At 49.2% G+C, this 16,271-nt stretch overlaps 1 protein-coding gene across 1 annotated transcript in view; it reads right to left on the bottom strand.

Annotated features, from left to right (window-relative positions):
• KIF6 (kinesin family member 6) overlaps positions 1-16,271 on the bottom strand; it is a 417,441-nt gene that overhangs the window by 73,089 nt on the left and 328,081 nt on the right. Inside the window, 2 exon segments of the mRNA XM_055574416.1 lie at positions 1,460-1,515; positions 11,884-11,992. Coding sequence (XP_055430391.1) covers positions 1,460-1,515; positions 11,884-11,992 — 165 coding nt within the window.

Genomic DNA, 16,271 nt, shown 5'->3' with positions numbered 1-16,271 from the left:
GGGTCACTGATCTCTATGAGAGTCCGATAAACTATAAATGTTATCTCTAGAAAAGTGCTCCTGACCCTCAGGTTTTTTTTTTTTTTTTTTTTTTTCCATATGGTTTTAGGGGTTTTGAGAATTCAAGCCAAGAAAGGAGTTTTACATAGGATTTTAAGAGAGACCAATTCCATTGAAATAGTTACCAAGATTTTAAAAAGTTTTGTGATATAGAAATAGCTATATGTGCTTTTATATAAGTGCATTAAATAACAAGGTCTACTGGTGAGTCTAATAACTACTGTAATTTTGAAGCACTGATGAGTATAAAAGATATTTTACAACATCTGCCAACTGTGCTGTGAAATGAAAATGTCAGTAATTTCCACTGTGACAGGTGCTGGTACTTCTACTGTGGTCTGCTGCTGACATTCATCATTGGACGGAGCGCTAAACTGCAGTTAGAGGTTAGTGAAAATAAAGGTGCATTTTCCCTGCATCCAAGTTGCTGGACCTTAAGTCAAGAACCTCTGAGACTCTAGAGATCCTTGTCCTGGTGCTGGACGTGGCTCGGGGTTTGCTGGCCTCAGTTCTTTTTTCAGGCCGCAGTAGAGAATGCAGGGCTACCTGGTTCCCTAACTGAAATGACCCTAGGCTATTGTGAGTTGCCATATTTTGTAGGAAAAGCCAAAAGGGATGTTCATAGTGGCCTTCTGTCCTGTTCTCACTTACGAGAGCAGAGAGGTCGGGACGAGGGGGACACAGGAGTCAGCTGTACCAGATAACTCCTGTCTTAGCTAGCACAGAGACAAAGCCACAAGGCACCCCCTTGGTGAAGCTGCCCAGCCTGGGAGATGGGTCTCTGTGTGTCTTCTAGCTTCGGGTGAAAGAAGAGTCTTCCTCTCACTTTGACAAAGATCTGAGGCACAGTATTACCGAGGTTGCCTCTTGCCTCAACCTCGCTTTTCCAGGGATGCTCACCTAACTGGGGGAGCTCCATTGGCAGCCCAAGTCCTGGGAGGGCAGAGTGACTCATTTTTGCCTCTCATTCTCCTAGCTACTGAAAGAGAGGAAATGGTGCTGAAAAATGCACACCTGGTCGAAAACGATACGTATAACTCCGGGAGGTGTGAAAGTGCTCCACGGTCCCTTAAAAACATCAACCGTTGCTGCAATAGTACAGTTATGACCAGTTGAGCTATTGCTGGAAAACACCAGGGACAGACAAAACTTGCTCATTGGGATGCTCAGGCTCAGGCCTGTATGAGGATGAACAATTCAAGTTCTAGACAAAAGAAAGTGATTTCCCTGATGAATGGTGGGAGAGATGACAAACTTCCAAGGAGAGGTGCTCTCAAAGTAGCCTCCTTGGCAGGGACCTCCTGAAACTGGTCCTCACGGCTGCTTGGAAGCACATCATGACCTGATTTCACCAGGAAAATGGCCTGTGAAAGAGGCTCGCAGAGTGTCATCTGCTTACCAATTTTACTTCTTGCTTCGTTTATGCTTTCTCCCAGGGCCTTAGCTTCAGCAAATCTGGAGGGAAAAAAAGAAGAAATGAGAGTTTAACCTTTTCTGTTCACCCTAAATTATGTTTTAAAAATAAGAGATTTCTGAGAGGTCTCTGTTATAAAACTTCATGGAAAGGGACATAAAAAGACAATTTAAATGAATGAAATACATTTGGCTTAAGAGCAGAGATAAAATTTGCATTAATTACTGGTGTCATGAATTTTTACTCCTCTCTTCAGTGTAGAACTTCCTTCTCATAGTCTCTAATTTACGACTTTTGATTTCGAATGTTTTATGATACAAAGAAACCAGAGTAAAGCAGGGCTCTATGCCTTATGTGCGGTGTTCTATTAATCATAGTACCAAGATATTAGAGTCAAAGAATATTTAAAGAACTTTTTTTTTTCTTCTGATCTTTTCTCTTTTTTTTCTGACTGGTAAACTATGGCTGGTCATGAGGCAGCCATCATCACGCCACCATCAGCTTCTATAAATCAAGTCGTACGGGACGCAGCCACATGGATTCCTTTGTTTACTGTCTAAGGCTGCTCTCACACTGCAGAGGCAGTTGAGCGGCTGTGACGGAGACTATGGAGCCTGAAGAGCTGAAAATATTTACTATCTGGCTTTTTCCAGAAAAAAGTTTGTTTACTTTTTTTATAGATGATGTTAAACCACATTTTGGAACTATCAAAGCAAGAAAAAAAATAAACCCCTCATTATTCCCCACCCAGAAATAGACCTATTCTGAGATCTAGTTTTCTTTCTAGCCAGTTGTTACATTTAAGATCATATACATATATATATATATATATATATGATTTTATGCTTTGATTTTTTTTCATTTAGCATTGTAAGTCCTTCCCTATGTTCTTAGAAACTTTTCCATTATCTTTAGATGGCTGCCTACTAGTCCCCCAGATGCTGTATTGACATTTACTTAATGACTCCTCTCTATTTTCCAACAGGTATTCTTGAGAAGCCCCCTGAGAGCCCAGTCTTACACTGGACAAGTGTAGAAATGACCTCTACGAAAACTATGCCTTCTAGGCCTACACACAGTGGGCCCTTAGGAAATGTTATTGCTCCATCCGCAAATCTTTCTGGATCCCAGTAAAACCCAGATGTGCTATTGCTTCATCCATAAGCACGTTAGTCCTGCGGGATTTTGTTAGAGGACGTGGGGAGAAGAGGGCTCCCAGGTACGGGAATACCAGAAGTGAAGCTCAGAGTGCCCAGAATGCTCTGGGCTGGCTGGGAAAGAGGCGTGAATTACGTCACTGCTATTTTCCGACCGTGTCTGCTTGGCTGGAGACTGCCGACAGAAGTTTCCAGGGAAGGGGACTACATTTTCTCTCAGCGTTAGGTTTCTTGGGACTCCCCACCCTGGCTCCTTATTAACAGTGTTCAGGCTCATCCCAGACGACATATGTCCCTTCTGCAGCTAGGGCTTGTCGCCTTCTGGAGATGAGTACAAGCCCACTGGATGCCACGCAGACTGAATTCAGCTCAGCAAACATTTGTAACATGGGTGGGTCGCTGTGCTGGGCTCTGGGGCTCAGTCTGGCCTCTGTCCCCTGGGCAGGTAGACTGAGGCTTTGTCTGGGCCACTCAAATGAGGACTATCTTCATCCTTTAAGCTCTGCCATGTGGAGGTGGCGGGCGGCGGGGGCGCTCTAACTGTTTGTTGGTACCACGTCCATCCTCAGCACCTGCGGTTTCAGGGCATTTGATAGTCCTCCACAGCCCAGTGAATGACGCCTCTGACAGCCTGGTCCACAGAGTTCTGGAAGCTTGAGATTCTTGGGAATGAGGAAACTACAAGAGCAAGGCTGCAAAGCTGCTGAGATTTACATCAGTGCTGGAGGAAACCAGGACAGAGCCGGAGAAGGGAAGTTTCTGAAGGCAGAGAGGGCCATCTTTGCAGAGGAGCCCCCACAGGCACGGAAGGGAGCTCCCCGCCCTCCCTGGTGGTCACCCACACATGTCGGGGTGTGGGGCCCGTGGCGAGGAGCTGCTGAGTGCTGTGGTCAACCGTCTTCAAAGAGCCGCCCCACGCCGGGCTGGCAGACACGGCCAGGAAGCCGTGGGCTGTTGTTCCAGGCTCTCTGCAGCCCAGCGCGGAGCTAAAAAGGGCTTTCCCACTGGAGAGGAGTGGGCTGAGGGCTGAGCCGTCTCTGAGAGACCGTTTTCCCTTCGCTCTGCAGCTGTTGCCACCCCAGGCCACCCCACCCACATGCTTTCCTGTTCCTGCGTTGTCAAGACAGACTCTTGCCTGAGGAAGCCCAGCCCTGAAGGAGAAGGAGGGGAGTCAACAGCGATGAGACATGGCTTTGCATTCCTGTCTTGTTCGTCCTGCATCTCCACACTCCCCAGCCCAGCTCTCTCAGAGCCACCCCCTCGCCTTCTTCCTGCCCTCGCCTGAGCTCTAGACGAAAGAATTCATTTACCATGAGAGAATCGCAGAGTGAAAACAATTCTCTTCCATTGGCTTCCACGTTTCATCATGTATCTCCCTGTTTTCTTCCCCCCTCTCTCCCTGACTGTTGCTTCTCAGACTCTTTTTCAGGCTTTTCTTTTGCAATCTGTTCCTTAGATGCTGGTAATGGTCAGGGTTTGGGCTTCCCTGGCGGCTCAGATGGTAAAGAATCTGCCAGCAAGGCAGGAGGCCTCGGTTTGATCCCTGGGTTCAATCCCTGGGTCGGGAAGATCCCCTTGAGAAGAGAAGGGCTACCCACTCTAGTACGCTTGCTTGGAGAATTCCACGGACAGAGGAGCCTGGTGGGCCACAGTCCACGGGGTTGCAAAGTTGGAAATGAATGAGTGACCAACACTTTCATTTTCTTCAGTGGTCAGGGTTTAGTCTTAGACCCTCTCCTCACGACACCCACTCTCTAGGCACTCCACTCAGGCCAGTGCCTTCATTGGCCACCTCTTTGGACACCTTCCAGATCTCAGTCCTGCTTTATTTTCTGTCTATTTGATGCCCTGCAGATAACTAAAACCTATGGGATCCAGAGCAGGGCTGAGGACCTTCCCTGAAGACCTCCCTGCCTTTCTCCCCTCGCTGCTTGGTACCCACACTCGCCCAGGGGCTCATGCCACTAACCTACACACCACACCAGCCTTTGCCCTTCTCTCCATCAGCCCCTTCACTCAGTCCTGGAGTCTTGCCCCCTCTCTGTCCTCAGTTCCTACACTGACATCCCACTGAGCTTCACCCTGCACCACCGGCCCTGAGAGGGTGCTGCCATCTCTCCCCCATACCACTTCAACTGCTACTTGCTGGGCTCCCTGCATTTATGTTGCCTGCCTTTGGGCTATTTCCCACATTTCAGTCTTTGTCTTCTTGTCTAGGGTGATTAACATAAAAAAAAAATGTGTTGACCATTCATGGAGTGAACATCCAATTCGCTTCCCCATCATAAAGACTGGGTCTATGTCCTTTCCTTTCTCTGTTGACTCATTCCTGATATGATACCTTGGCTGCCTCTGTCATATGGTGATGAAGATCCAATTTCCATTTCTATTACACTTTTTAAAATACCGAAATTCCTTTCTATCGTGTCCCCTTTCCCCATCAAGATGGCTGCCCTCTTGCCCCCACCAAGGGCTCCTCCCGAAACAGGAGAGCACTGCTACCCTCACCTACTTCCAGCGAGCAGTTCTCAGGCAGCATCTGGGCTGCTACGCTTACTCAAAGACAATTTCAAATTGTCACTCTCAAGCCAAAAAAAAAAAAAAAAGTCTTTTTGAATACCTTTTTTTATGGCTAGCATTGTTTTAAAAAAAAAAACCGTGGGGAGACTGAGAAGATTCTAATCTAATCTTTGCTCTCAGAGTTCATAATTCTAGTTCATGAGACAAGGCGTAAATACAAAAAACAAATGGAAAAATAATAAAGGTTAAAATTGAAGTCTAACAGGAACCAGGGAACTCCTATTTGGGGTGGACTTTATTTCCAGATGATGATGGTTAGATTTGCTCTTGGATGCTCTTGGTCCAGTTTTCCTGTTGGCGTGATATTGTTGTTCTAATCTCTATCTAAAGGATTCGACTGAGTGAGGGGGGGGGTGCTTTTCTTGGTTGCGTTCACATTATCAACGCCTTCATTTCCAATTGTGGCTGACCTCCCCATTGATTTACTCTTCTGTTACTGAATGGGACCCTGCGACAGGGGATTTAGTTTGTATGAGGGACCCGTCACAAAAGAAAGTCAGCTATGTGGTTCCTGGGCACTGGAGTTAGCCAAGCATGGGGCTTCTAGCCTCTCTTCATGCTATTATATACTGTGACGATGAGTCATGCCTGGAAAATGTAGTGATTTTCAATTGCACTTCTATCTGAATCGTCTCCTATTGAAAAATCCGGCTTAAGAATTGGCTCACGTGCTCCAGTCTACTGGAGGGCAGATATCCTATTAATGTGCCAACATCTTATTTCTGTTGTCACAGGCGGGCAGCACAACTTTCCCCAGGCTGGGGGCAGAGCTGAGACATGCTGGCAACAAGGGGTAGAAATCCCTCCTACTAAGTGACCCTAACGGCTGAGCCACTGATGGTCCCCTCTTGCAACTCGGCATCAACTCCCACACTCTGGGGGAGCTGAGGGAATTTGAGTCATCAAGAGTCCCTGTATTTAGGCTTAGAAGCTACTTGCCATTGGCTAACGAGGCTGAGCTGGACCAAGGCTTGTGTTGTTGGGGGGTAGTGGTGGTCCTAAGCCCTTCTTTTCTGGACTTTTCCAAGTGCAGCACTAGGGCCCTGGGTTGGCAGAGTTACTTGATAAGAGAAGTAGTGAACAGAACGGGAGAGCCCAGGCCCACGGGTTCTGCTGGCTGTGGATAATCAGGAAGGTAAGACTTTATAAGAGGAAGTCTATTAGAAGTAGAGTTAGGGAAGAGCAATTATTTTTTGGCTGTGCTGGGAAGCATGTGGGATCTTAGTTCCTTGACCATAGATCGAACCCTCAGCCCTTGCATTGGAAGCGCAGAGCCTTAACCACTGGACTGCCAGGGAAGTCCCAGGGAATAGCAGTTTAACCACCCTGGGGAACACCACTCTGGTGCATATCTGTATTCCTAGGACCCGTCATTCCTCCAACAGATGGTCCACGTGATGCTCTCGGTCACTAGAGGGACTGGGAGCAGATGGGTTGGTGGGATCAGGGTCACTGCAGACTGATTCCTAAAGAGATGGAGGCCTGGAAGTTTTTCACACTTGATTTCAATGTTTGCTATGGGAGCACTGATTGTAGTTATTTGTTTTCTATGAAAACATCTCTCTTTGTCCTCTGCCGTAAGAGTTATGAGCATGTAATATCTGCTAATTGAATACTCTCTGTGAATGCAAAGGTTCCAATCCTGAGAAAAGAATAGGACCTGGCTTACACTCCCTGGTCCCAAATATTCCTTTAATAATTGGTAACGCTGAACAGATGTAGACATCTTAAAAATGTGGGCTGGTCTGCTGACTTTTCATTTGATTTTAAAAGACTGATTTACTGCTGGGAAAACCTCTTCTCAGAGGGGAGCTTTGTGTGAGTTTCATTAACTCCTTTGCTTTAGGGCCTTGAGGAAGATGGGACCACCATTCGCACCAGCCCGTCCTGTGAAATTTCCACGTGTGTGAGCCCAAAAGCACATCTGTCATGTGGCTGTCAGAACTCTGCTGTTCTAGAGTTAGTGAACTCTGTACTGGAAGCCCATACATCCTCATCTTTTCCAACCGCCCCACCTTCCCCCGCCCCCCACAAACCCATCTCCCGCTGGAAAGACACCTCTAAGCTCAAGAGTACAAGCCTGACCCAGGAGCCGCATCAATTCTAGAACAAGAGACATGACATATTATGTTCTTTCTCAAGGTCTCTGGACAAGCTTTCTGTCCGGCCAGTGGTTTTCAAACATGGTGGCATGTTGGAATTCTGAAACAAATGGATGCTTGGGCTCTATCTAATTCAGTGAGAATACCCAGGGAGTCAGGCCTGGGCTCTGGCAGCTTGTACAAGCTCCACGGGTCAGTTTACCATGAAGCCAGGGCTATGAGGTCACTGGGTACAGGCCCTGAAGCCCCGGGGGTGGACATAGCTAAGGGCTCTAGTGAAGTCACTGGACGAGGCAGCTGTCCTCCAGCCTGATGCGCGTGTCTCCAGACAAACAAGGTGTCCTGCTCCAACACATCCAGCTGAAAATACACAGCCTGCCCCAGGGAGAGGTTTGAAAGGTACGTGAAACCCCCTGGATTCACAGGCTCAAGTCTTCATGGGTGTGCATATTCCAGTTTCCTGGAAACAGAGACCTCAACTTTCACTCGAGTCACTTTATTTTCTCCCTGTGTGACTGCTAGTTGCTCAGTCGTGTTGGACTCTTTGTGAACCCCATGGACTGTAGCCCACCAGGTTCCTCTGTCCATGGGATTCTCCAGGCAAGAAGACTAGAGTGGGTAGCCATTCCCTTCTCCAGGGGATCTTTCTGACCTGGAGATGGAACCCAGGTCTGTCCCACATTGCAGGCAGATTCTTTACCATCTGAGCCGCCAGGGAAACCCACCTTCTCCCTACTCCTTGTTTTATCCATCTATCACTCACATGCCACTTCGGGCTCCCGTTCTGTTCCCTGCAGAGGTAGCCCTCCTTACTGGTAAAGTAGGCTGAAGGATACTTTTTTGTTCTGTTGTTTTTGTTTGTTTTGTGTGCATCTATTTATAATTTATATAAACTGTGCTCTTACTTAGTGCTGCTCTTGTTGGCATGTGCTCAGTAATCCACCGCTGCCTGCTGCACCCAGCTCCCCAACTGTGGCCTGCACGGAGCGCCCCCAGCCTTCTACTCTCCACTTTCCCAGGGATGGACAATCAGCCAGACGGACAAAAGAAGTTGAAGCAGGACAAGAGATTGAGGGTGGTGATGAAGGTTCAGTAGGTACAGCTGCCACAGGCAACAGGAAAGAAGGCAGAGCCGGGAAAAGGAAAAGGGAAGGCCGGCGGCCCTGAGGTCCCAGCCCAGCTGTTAGCCGATGGCGTTTACACTTGGGGGCGCAGATCAGAGAAAGTGGGCTTCCCTGATGGCTCAGATGGTAAAGAATCTGCCTGCGATGTGGGAGACCTGGGTTCCATCTCCAAGTCAGAAAGATCCCCTGGAGAAGGGGATGGCTACCCACTCTAGTCTTCTTGCCTGGAGAATCCCATGGACAGAGGAACCTGGTGGGCTACAGTCCATGGGGTTTGCAAAGAGTCCGACATGACTGAGCAACTAGCAGTCACACAGGGAGAAAATAAAGTGACTCGAGTGAAAGTTGAGGTCTCTGGTGGGTGAGACAAACCCACCGGCTTTCCAGCCCTCCTCAGCCACAAGCAGAGCTGCTGTGGACATCCTCCTCTATGGCCCCTTCTGAGGCTGTGAGAACCTCTTGAGAGCTGCAGTCGACCCTCTGGATCCATGGGTGGAACTTGTGGGTTCGGAGGCCGACTGTACTACTCATTTCGCCTAAGGGACTTGAGCACGTGTGAATTTTGGTATCTGTGCATGCATGCTTAGTCGCTAAGTCGTGTCCGACTCTTTGTGACCCCAGAAGCTGTAGCCTGCCAGGCTCCTCTGTCCATGGGATTCTGCAGGCAAGAATACTGGAGTGGGCTTGCCATTCCCTTCTCCAGGGGATCTTCCCCACCCAGGGATCAAACCTGGGTCTCCTGCAAAGCAGGCAGATTCGTTACCGTCTGAGCCACTGGGGAAGCCCTGGGTATCTGTGGGGGGTTCTGAAACTCATCCCTGCAGGTGCGGAGACACGCTGGCTGTAAACCCAGAAGGGGAATTGCTGGGTCACAGGGGTTGTAGACACCTTCTTGGTTAGGAGGGCTGCTCTGGCCTTCACTGGATTCCTCCAGTGATCTGGGATCCGCGCCCCCGAGTGTAAATGCCATCGGCTAATGGCTGGGCTGGGCCCTCAGGGCCTCCCCTTTCCCTTTTCCCAACTCTGCCTTCTTTCCTGTTGCCTGTGGCAGCTGTACATACTGAACCTTCATCACCACCCTCAATCTCTTGTCCTGCTTCAATTTCCTTTTTCACAGACAAAACAGAGGCCATCTTTAATGCTCCCCCTCTGCTTCCAAATGTATCAGCGTCAGCCCACCTTGCTGTATTTCTCCATTCCGGCTTCCTTCCAGGCCCCCCGCCCTCTGATGGTCCCCACTGCCTGGCTCCCTGGAGCCTTGCTGGGCCAGCGGTTCCCTTGTTTTGTTCCCTACTTTTCTGCCCCTTCTCTTTCTCCGTGCTTGCTCCCCCCAGGAGCTTGCTTCTGCCTGCTGCCTACAACCCTGACCAGTTCTCCTTCCTGAAACAAACTTCTGATCTCCTCAGGCTACTTCCCGTTTTCCTGCCGCAGAAGTCTTCCTCCTCTCACAGCTCTCTGAACACACTGCTGGCCCTCCCTCATTTGCCCAGTTCCTTCTCACCTGCTCCTTCACTCCTTGTACCCAGTTCAAGCCCTTTCAGCTGCCGACTCCCCGGGCACTTTTTTCTGCTGCCTCCAGCTTATTACTTTTTAAGTTTTTGAAAATAAGCTTTATTTATTTGACCTCTTTTTAGAATTTTTGGTACCAAAGAATTCATTTGCAGGGCAGCAATGGAGAAACAGACATAGAGAATAGATTTATGGACACGGGAAGAGGGGAAGAGAGGGTGGGAGGTATGGAAAGAGTAACATGGAAACTTACATTACCATATGTAAAATTGATAGCCAAGGGGAATTTGCTGTATGGCTCAGGAAACTCAAAGAGGGGCTCTGTATCAACCTAGAGGGGCAGGATGGGGAGGGAGATAGGAGGAGGTTCAAGAAGGAGAGGACATACGTATACCTATGGCTGATTCATGTTGAGGTTTGACAGAAAACAAGATTCTGTAAAGCAACTATTCTTCAATTACAAAATAAATAAATTAAAAACAATTTTGGGTGCACTTGTGGCTTCTCTGGTGGCTCAGATGGTAAAGAAGCTGCCCGCAATGCAGGACACCTGGGTTCAATCCCTGGATCGGGAAGATACCCTGGAGAAAGGAGCAGCAACCCACTCTAGTATTCTTGCCTGGGAAATCCCATGGACAGAGGAGCCTGGCAGGCTACAGTCCATGGGGTCGCAAAGAGTTGGATGTGACTTGTGGCATATAGGATCAGAGTTCCCAGACTCGGGATCAGACCTGCACCCCCCGCATTGGAAAGCAGAGTCTTAACCACTGGACCACCAGGAAAGTGCCCCCTGCCTATTTCTTTGTAGCATCTGACACCACTGACAACTTGCTTCTGGGAGCCATCTCCCCTCTTGGCTTTCAGGCTGGTCTTTCCTGCTGGTTCTCCTCTCTTCTCAGCTCCCTCCCCTCCTTTCTTGAAAGCTTCCCCTAAGTTTCTTACCCTCCAGGCTCTTGTACTTTGGGCCTGTTTCCTTGAGAGAGCTCGTCCCCTTCTCATGCTTCCTTGAAGCATTTATAAACATATGATTCTCAAACCTGGAGCTCATTTTAATTCAACAAATACTTTTTGAAAATGTTCTGTGTGCTGCGATGCGGAGTCACACATGATGTCTGAGAGTTCGCGGTCTAGAACCCTCTCTTTTAAACCCTAGGCCCACACGCCCAGCAGTGTTTTCTGTTTGCACCCGCTTGAGGACATGCACTGAATTCAGTCATTAGCTGTAACAAATGATGCACCTCTAAGCTTTTTCTAAAGGGCCTAGAACACAGGCTTTGCTGGACAACCTGTCAACGAATGGGGCTGCCTGCTCTGCTTCTGGCCGGGAGAACACATTAGAGGTGTCTGGGTCACAGGACATGCATGTGTATATGCATCCCGTGACCAAGAAGTGCAGGGCGGCTCTGCAGAGCTGCTGGAGGGCCTGGGGTTCTAAGATGCGGGGTTTGGTATGTGTTGTTTAGTCACTAAGTCATGTCTGACTCTTTTGTGACCCCAAGGACTATGCAGCTCACCAGGCTCCACTGTCCATGGGATTTTCCAGGCAAGAATACTGGAGTGGGTTGCCATTTCCTCCTCCATTTGGACTGTAAGCACTTTTTTTTTTTTTTCCCTTGCCTTTGCAGCAGTGAAATAGAGATAGAGTCCCAGACTGCTGGGAATTAATGTAAGATGTGAGGACTGTATGCAAAGTGCTGGCATGTACAGCCCCTGTTCTAACGTTGCTGGTGACCCAGCTGTACTGGGATAATGAGGCTTAAAACGTGGGAGACAAGGGTACCAGGCTGGATGCAACTCAACCAACGTGAAGCTGCACACACCCCATGCCCTTCTCTCAGAAACCGGACTGGGCGGATGAGAGAAGCAGAGCAGCAAGTTTTCTGGAGGCTGGCCCGGCAAAGCCTTGGAGGACCAGCTGCTCTCCATGGCGGCCTTACCTCTGCTTCAGAATCTGTTTGTTGTCTTCGATGGTAACGCTGTCAGCATGGTCCCTCTTGAAAATCTCAAAAGCCTCCTGGCGTCCTAACGACATTTCCTCTCTCATCCCTGTTTGGAGACACAGGGAAATGGCCTCAGTGACGGCATGGGGGTCCCATTAATTCCGTTGTCTCTTTAGTCAGACCTCAGAGCCAAGCCTGGATCTGGAGGCCCACAGCAGAGAGGCTCCTGACCAGACAGGTGGCCCCAGGCCAGGTGGCCCCAGGCCCTTCCAGCTGGCCACTGCCACCCAAGGAGGAGGCCCTTCCAGGGACACCCGCTGTGACCTGTGGGGCCTGAGCCTGGGCCTCCTCGTGACTCTTGCAGGGCGGAGTCTGGAATGTCTGGTCAAAGGAAATGAAAACCAGAGCCCCAAGCCTTGGATGGCCGGGGACATCTGCCAAAGCACTTTTGGCCATCATTCGGGGCCACGTTTCTCCCCATTCTCCTGTTATGCCCCATTTGGGTTTTCTGTTAAATTTCACCCTGAATTTTCAGGCATCCAGTTAAAAGAAGTCAGGTTCTCAATCACAAGACCCACGAGTGGACAGCGGTGGAGGTTCCTAGTTCACAACTAACTTCAATCTCCTGGATCCCTGGAGCCACTACCGGCCAAGCAGGGTGGCTGGGCCCTGCTCAGTGGGGCCAGACTCTGAAAACAGAGTCAGAACAGCCAGGGCCCTGGGGGTGAGCAGATGGCATTCCTGCCCTGAGGCCTCTTCCTCGCAGCTTCTCAGGGTGAGGCTCCAGGCAGGTGTGGGACCCCATGGTGAGAGCTGCTCGCACAGCTGGATTTTGGATGAATCTATGGAGTCGTTTTCATGCCTCTGCCCGTGGTTCCCTTTGGTGTATTGTCATCCACTTAACTCTATCTTTGAAGCCCTGGCTGAGTGCCGCCACCTCCGTGGAGCTTGCCGTGAGCCCCAGACTAAACAAATCCTCCCTCCACTCTGTGTCTAGCAACGCGTCTGTGACCTGCACAGCCCAGCAGACGCTGCCTCTTCACATGACAGGCCTTTCTCGTGCAACGCACGTCTCTCAGGGGGTAGAGATAATATGTTTCGTGAGTCCCCACTGTCTTGTTCAATGTCTGGCATTTAGAAGGTACACAACATATGTCTGTTAAATGAATCAGGTCAGGCATGAACCAGGAGTGATGCAGAACCTTGCTCTCATTGCCATGGGAACTGGGTCCAGGGTGAGAGGGGCTCGCCTGGGTTATGAGAGAGGTGCATTCATATGGACCACGTGCCACATCTCCTTTTGCCTGGAAAAAACCCATGGTATTCCATCACCCAGCCCTGGGGTGAGGCACTGGACCAGCCCATCTGATACCAATTTAATGATTATTGTTGATAAAAATAGCACCACAGAGAATGTCTGAATGGTGAGGCACAAGACACCCCACCCTTTTCCAATCAGAAGCAAATGGGCTCATCTCAGTCCTATTGCACACTCCTGAGTCGGGTGGGCCTGGGAACGGGTCTGAGCCGTGCTCAGAAAGATGAGCCCTGATGCGTGAGGGACATTAGTCGGAGGGTGCTTTGGCCCAGCAGAGCCTGCCAAGAGCCAAAGGACTCCTTCCACACTTTCCCCCCGACCCTAGTCCATGCCCAACTCTGACAGTGTATGCCCTTTTACTGCGTTACTTTTATGATTTATCATGTGTAGGATTTGTTTTAACCAGAGGGTAGAGGACTGAATCTCTCTGGACTACTCATTGGAAAAGACTCTGATGCTGGGAAAGACTGAGGACAGGAGGACAAAGGGGACGACAGAGGATGAGATGGTTGGATGGCATCGCTGATTCAATGACATGAATTTGAGCAAACTCGGGGAGATGGTAGAGGGCAGGGAAGCCTGGTGTGCTGCAGTCCATGGGGTCACGAAGAGGCTGACATGAGTGAGCGACTGAACAACAACCGGGTTTGGGGAGAGGGAAACTCCACCAAGATCACACTTAGAACCCATCTGCCTGTGGGACCCCTAGATTGCCTCCCACCCAGGAGGTGATGAGAGGGCCTCCACCAGCCAGAGGCAGAGGATGTGGGGTCAGGGTGGAGGTTGTCCAAAAAGCTGTAGAGGAGAAGAGCTCATGGCCTTTTCTCTCCCAGGCTCTGCACTCTTTTGGAGCCAAGAGCCCAAGGTGACAGCTGGGTGGAAAGACCACAGCGAGGCTTCTCAGAGTCCACGGCACTGATATGGTCGTAGGTCCCGGAAGAACTTATAATCAGCGGAAAACCCCACTGGGCCTTTCCTGAGGGGTTGGGGGTTGGTCCTGGCCAGAGGGAGCAGAAGGGACAAGGGACACACAGAGGCGATAAGCCCAGAGGGTAGTTTGGGAGCATTTTGCAGAGAATTTGGAAGGTCGTGTTAAGAAAATTTGGGGCTGGTGCCATGACATCTTGTACACAAATCATCAATTTTCGGAGACTAGAAATTTAGTAAAGTCCACATTATGGGGTAGTTCCCCTGGAAGTATTTGACACTTTTGGTGGTTTAAAAGGCACCTGGGGTCCTGCAGTACCGTGGCTTATTGTCAGGAACGCGGGGGACTCATTTTCCTCCAGCTACAGTGGAGGAAGATTCTGGGACTGGAGTTCTCTGATGGTGATGACCTCGGGTGAATGGGCACGAGAGTGAGGGCTGACGGCTCCGGGAGGTCAAGGTGAGGTGGCGAGGATGCCCATGGACTGAAGGCCAAGAGGCAAGGCCAGGCCTGAAGCCTCTGGGGGCTTCACGGCTTCACCTGGAGGGTGAGGCTGGGTCTACAGAGAGGGGTGTGTGGAAGAGACCCCACAGGCAGCCACAGTGCGTGATCCTGGATCCATTTCACTCCTCCTCTCGTCCACCTCTGCTGGCTTAGAGCCTTTTGGACTGTGCTAAAAGACCAGCTCTCACTCCAGTTTGGGGTCAGCCACAAAGTTAAAAATAAAATAAAAAAGCACCTTTTTTATTTACAGAAGAGATAGCCTCACCTTCCTTCCCTCTCAGGGTTTAGAAAACAGCTCTTTCTGGTCTGGTGACCTCTACCCTCTCAGCGCTGAAAAGAGCAGGAGCTTCTCACCTCGCTAATGATTTATTTATTCTCTCTACAAATATTAATTCATCTTAGGTGCTGTGCTAGGCATGTGACAGAGAGATAAGCTGGAACAAGAAGATTAGAGCGATGGATCCTTGCCCTTAAAGAGTTAAAAGTTCAGTAAGGGAGAAAGGTGAACAAATAATTATAAAAGAAATCGCTGCTTGCTGTAAGGCAGGCTTAGGTCTGGGAAACAAGGAGGGAGGGAGGCCAGGTCTGTCAGGGGGAGTGGGGAGGCTCCTGAAGATGGAGCAGCACTTGTCAGGTGGAGAAGTGGAAGAGATCCCAGGGAAGCAAGGGGCCAGAGAATTGTAGATTAAAAGGGCAACTGGAACCTCCATCCTGTTCTCTATAGTAGCTCCATCAATTTACATTCCTATCAACAGTGTAAGAGGGTTCCCTTTTCTCTATACTCTGTCCAGCATTTATTATTTGTAGGTTTCTTGATGATGGTCATTCTGATTGGTGTGAGGTAACACCTCATTGTAGTTTTGATTTGCACTTCTCTAATAATTAGTGATGTTGAGCATCTTTTCACCTACTTCTGGGCCATCTGTATGTCTTACAGATTGTGATACAGAGTGAAGGAAGTCAGAAAGAGAAAAATAAATATTGTAGATTAATGCATATATGTGGAACCTAGAAAAATGGTACAGATGAACCTATTTGCAAAGCAGCAATAGAGACACAGACGCAGAGAACAAATGTATGGACACCAAGGGGGGAAAGCAGAGTGGGATGAATTGGGAGATTGGGATTGATAGGTCTCCCGCATTGCAGGCAGATGTTTTAACCTCTGAGCCCCCAGGGAAGCCCATAAATACACTACTGTGTACAAAATGGGGCTTCCCCGGTGGCTCAGTGGTAAAGAATTCCCCTGCAATGCAGGAGACGAAGGAGACTCAGGTTTGATCCCTGGGTCAGGAAGATCCCTTGGAGAAGGGCATGGCAACCTAGGCCAGTATTCTTGCCTGGAGAATCCCATGGACAGAGGAGCCTGGTGGGCTACAGTCCATCGAGTCCTAAAGAGTAGGACATGACTGAAGCAACTGAGCGAGCGAATGATATATAAAATAGATAACTAGTGAGAACCCACTGTATAGCACAGAGAACTCTACTCAATTTTCTGTGGTGACATTAATGGGAAGGAAATCCAAAACAGTGGGACATATGGATACACACAACTGATTCATCTGCTGTACAGCAGAAACTAACACAACACTGTAAAGCAACTATTCTCCAATACATTTTTTTTAAAGGGCAACT

The sequence above is a fragment of the Bubalus kerabau genome, chromosome 3, assembly GCF_029407905.1.
Source record: "Bubalus kerabau isolate K-KA32 ecotype Philippines breed swamp buffalo chromosome 3, PCC_UOA_SB_1v2, whole genome shotgun sequence".
Taxonomy (NCBI): Eukaryota; Metazoa; Chordata; class Mammalia; order Artiodactyla; family Bovidae; genus Bubalus; species Bubalus kerabau.
This window is presented reverse-complemented; position numbering and strand designations above follow the sequence as displayed.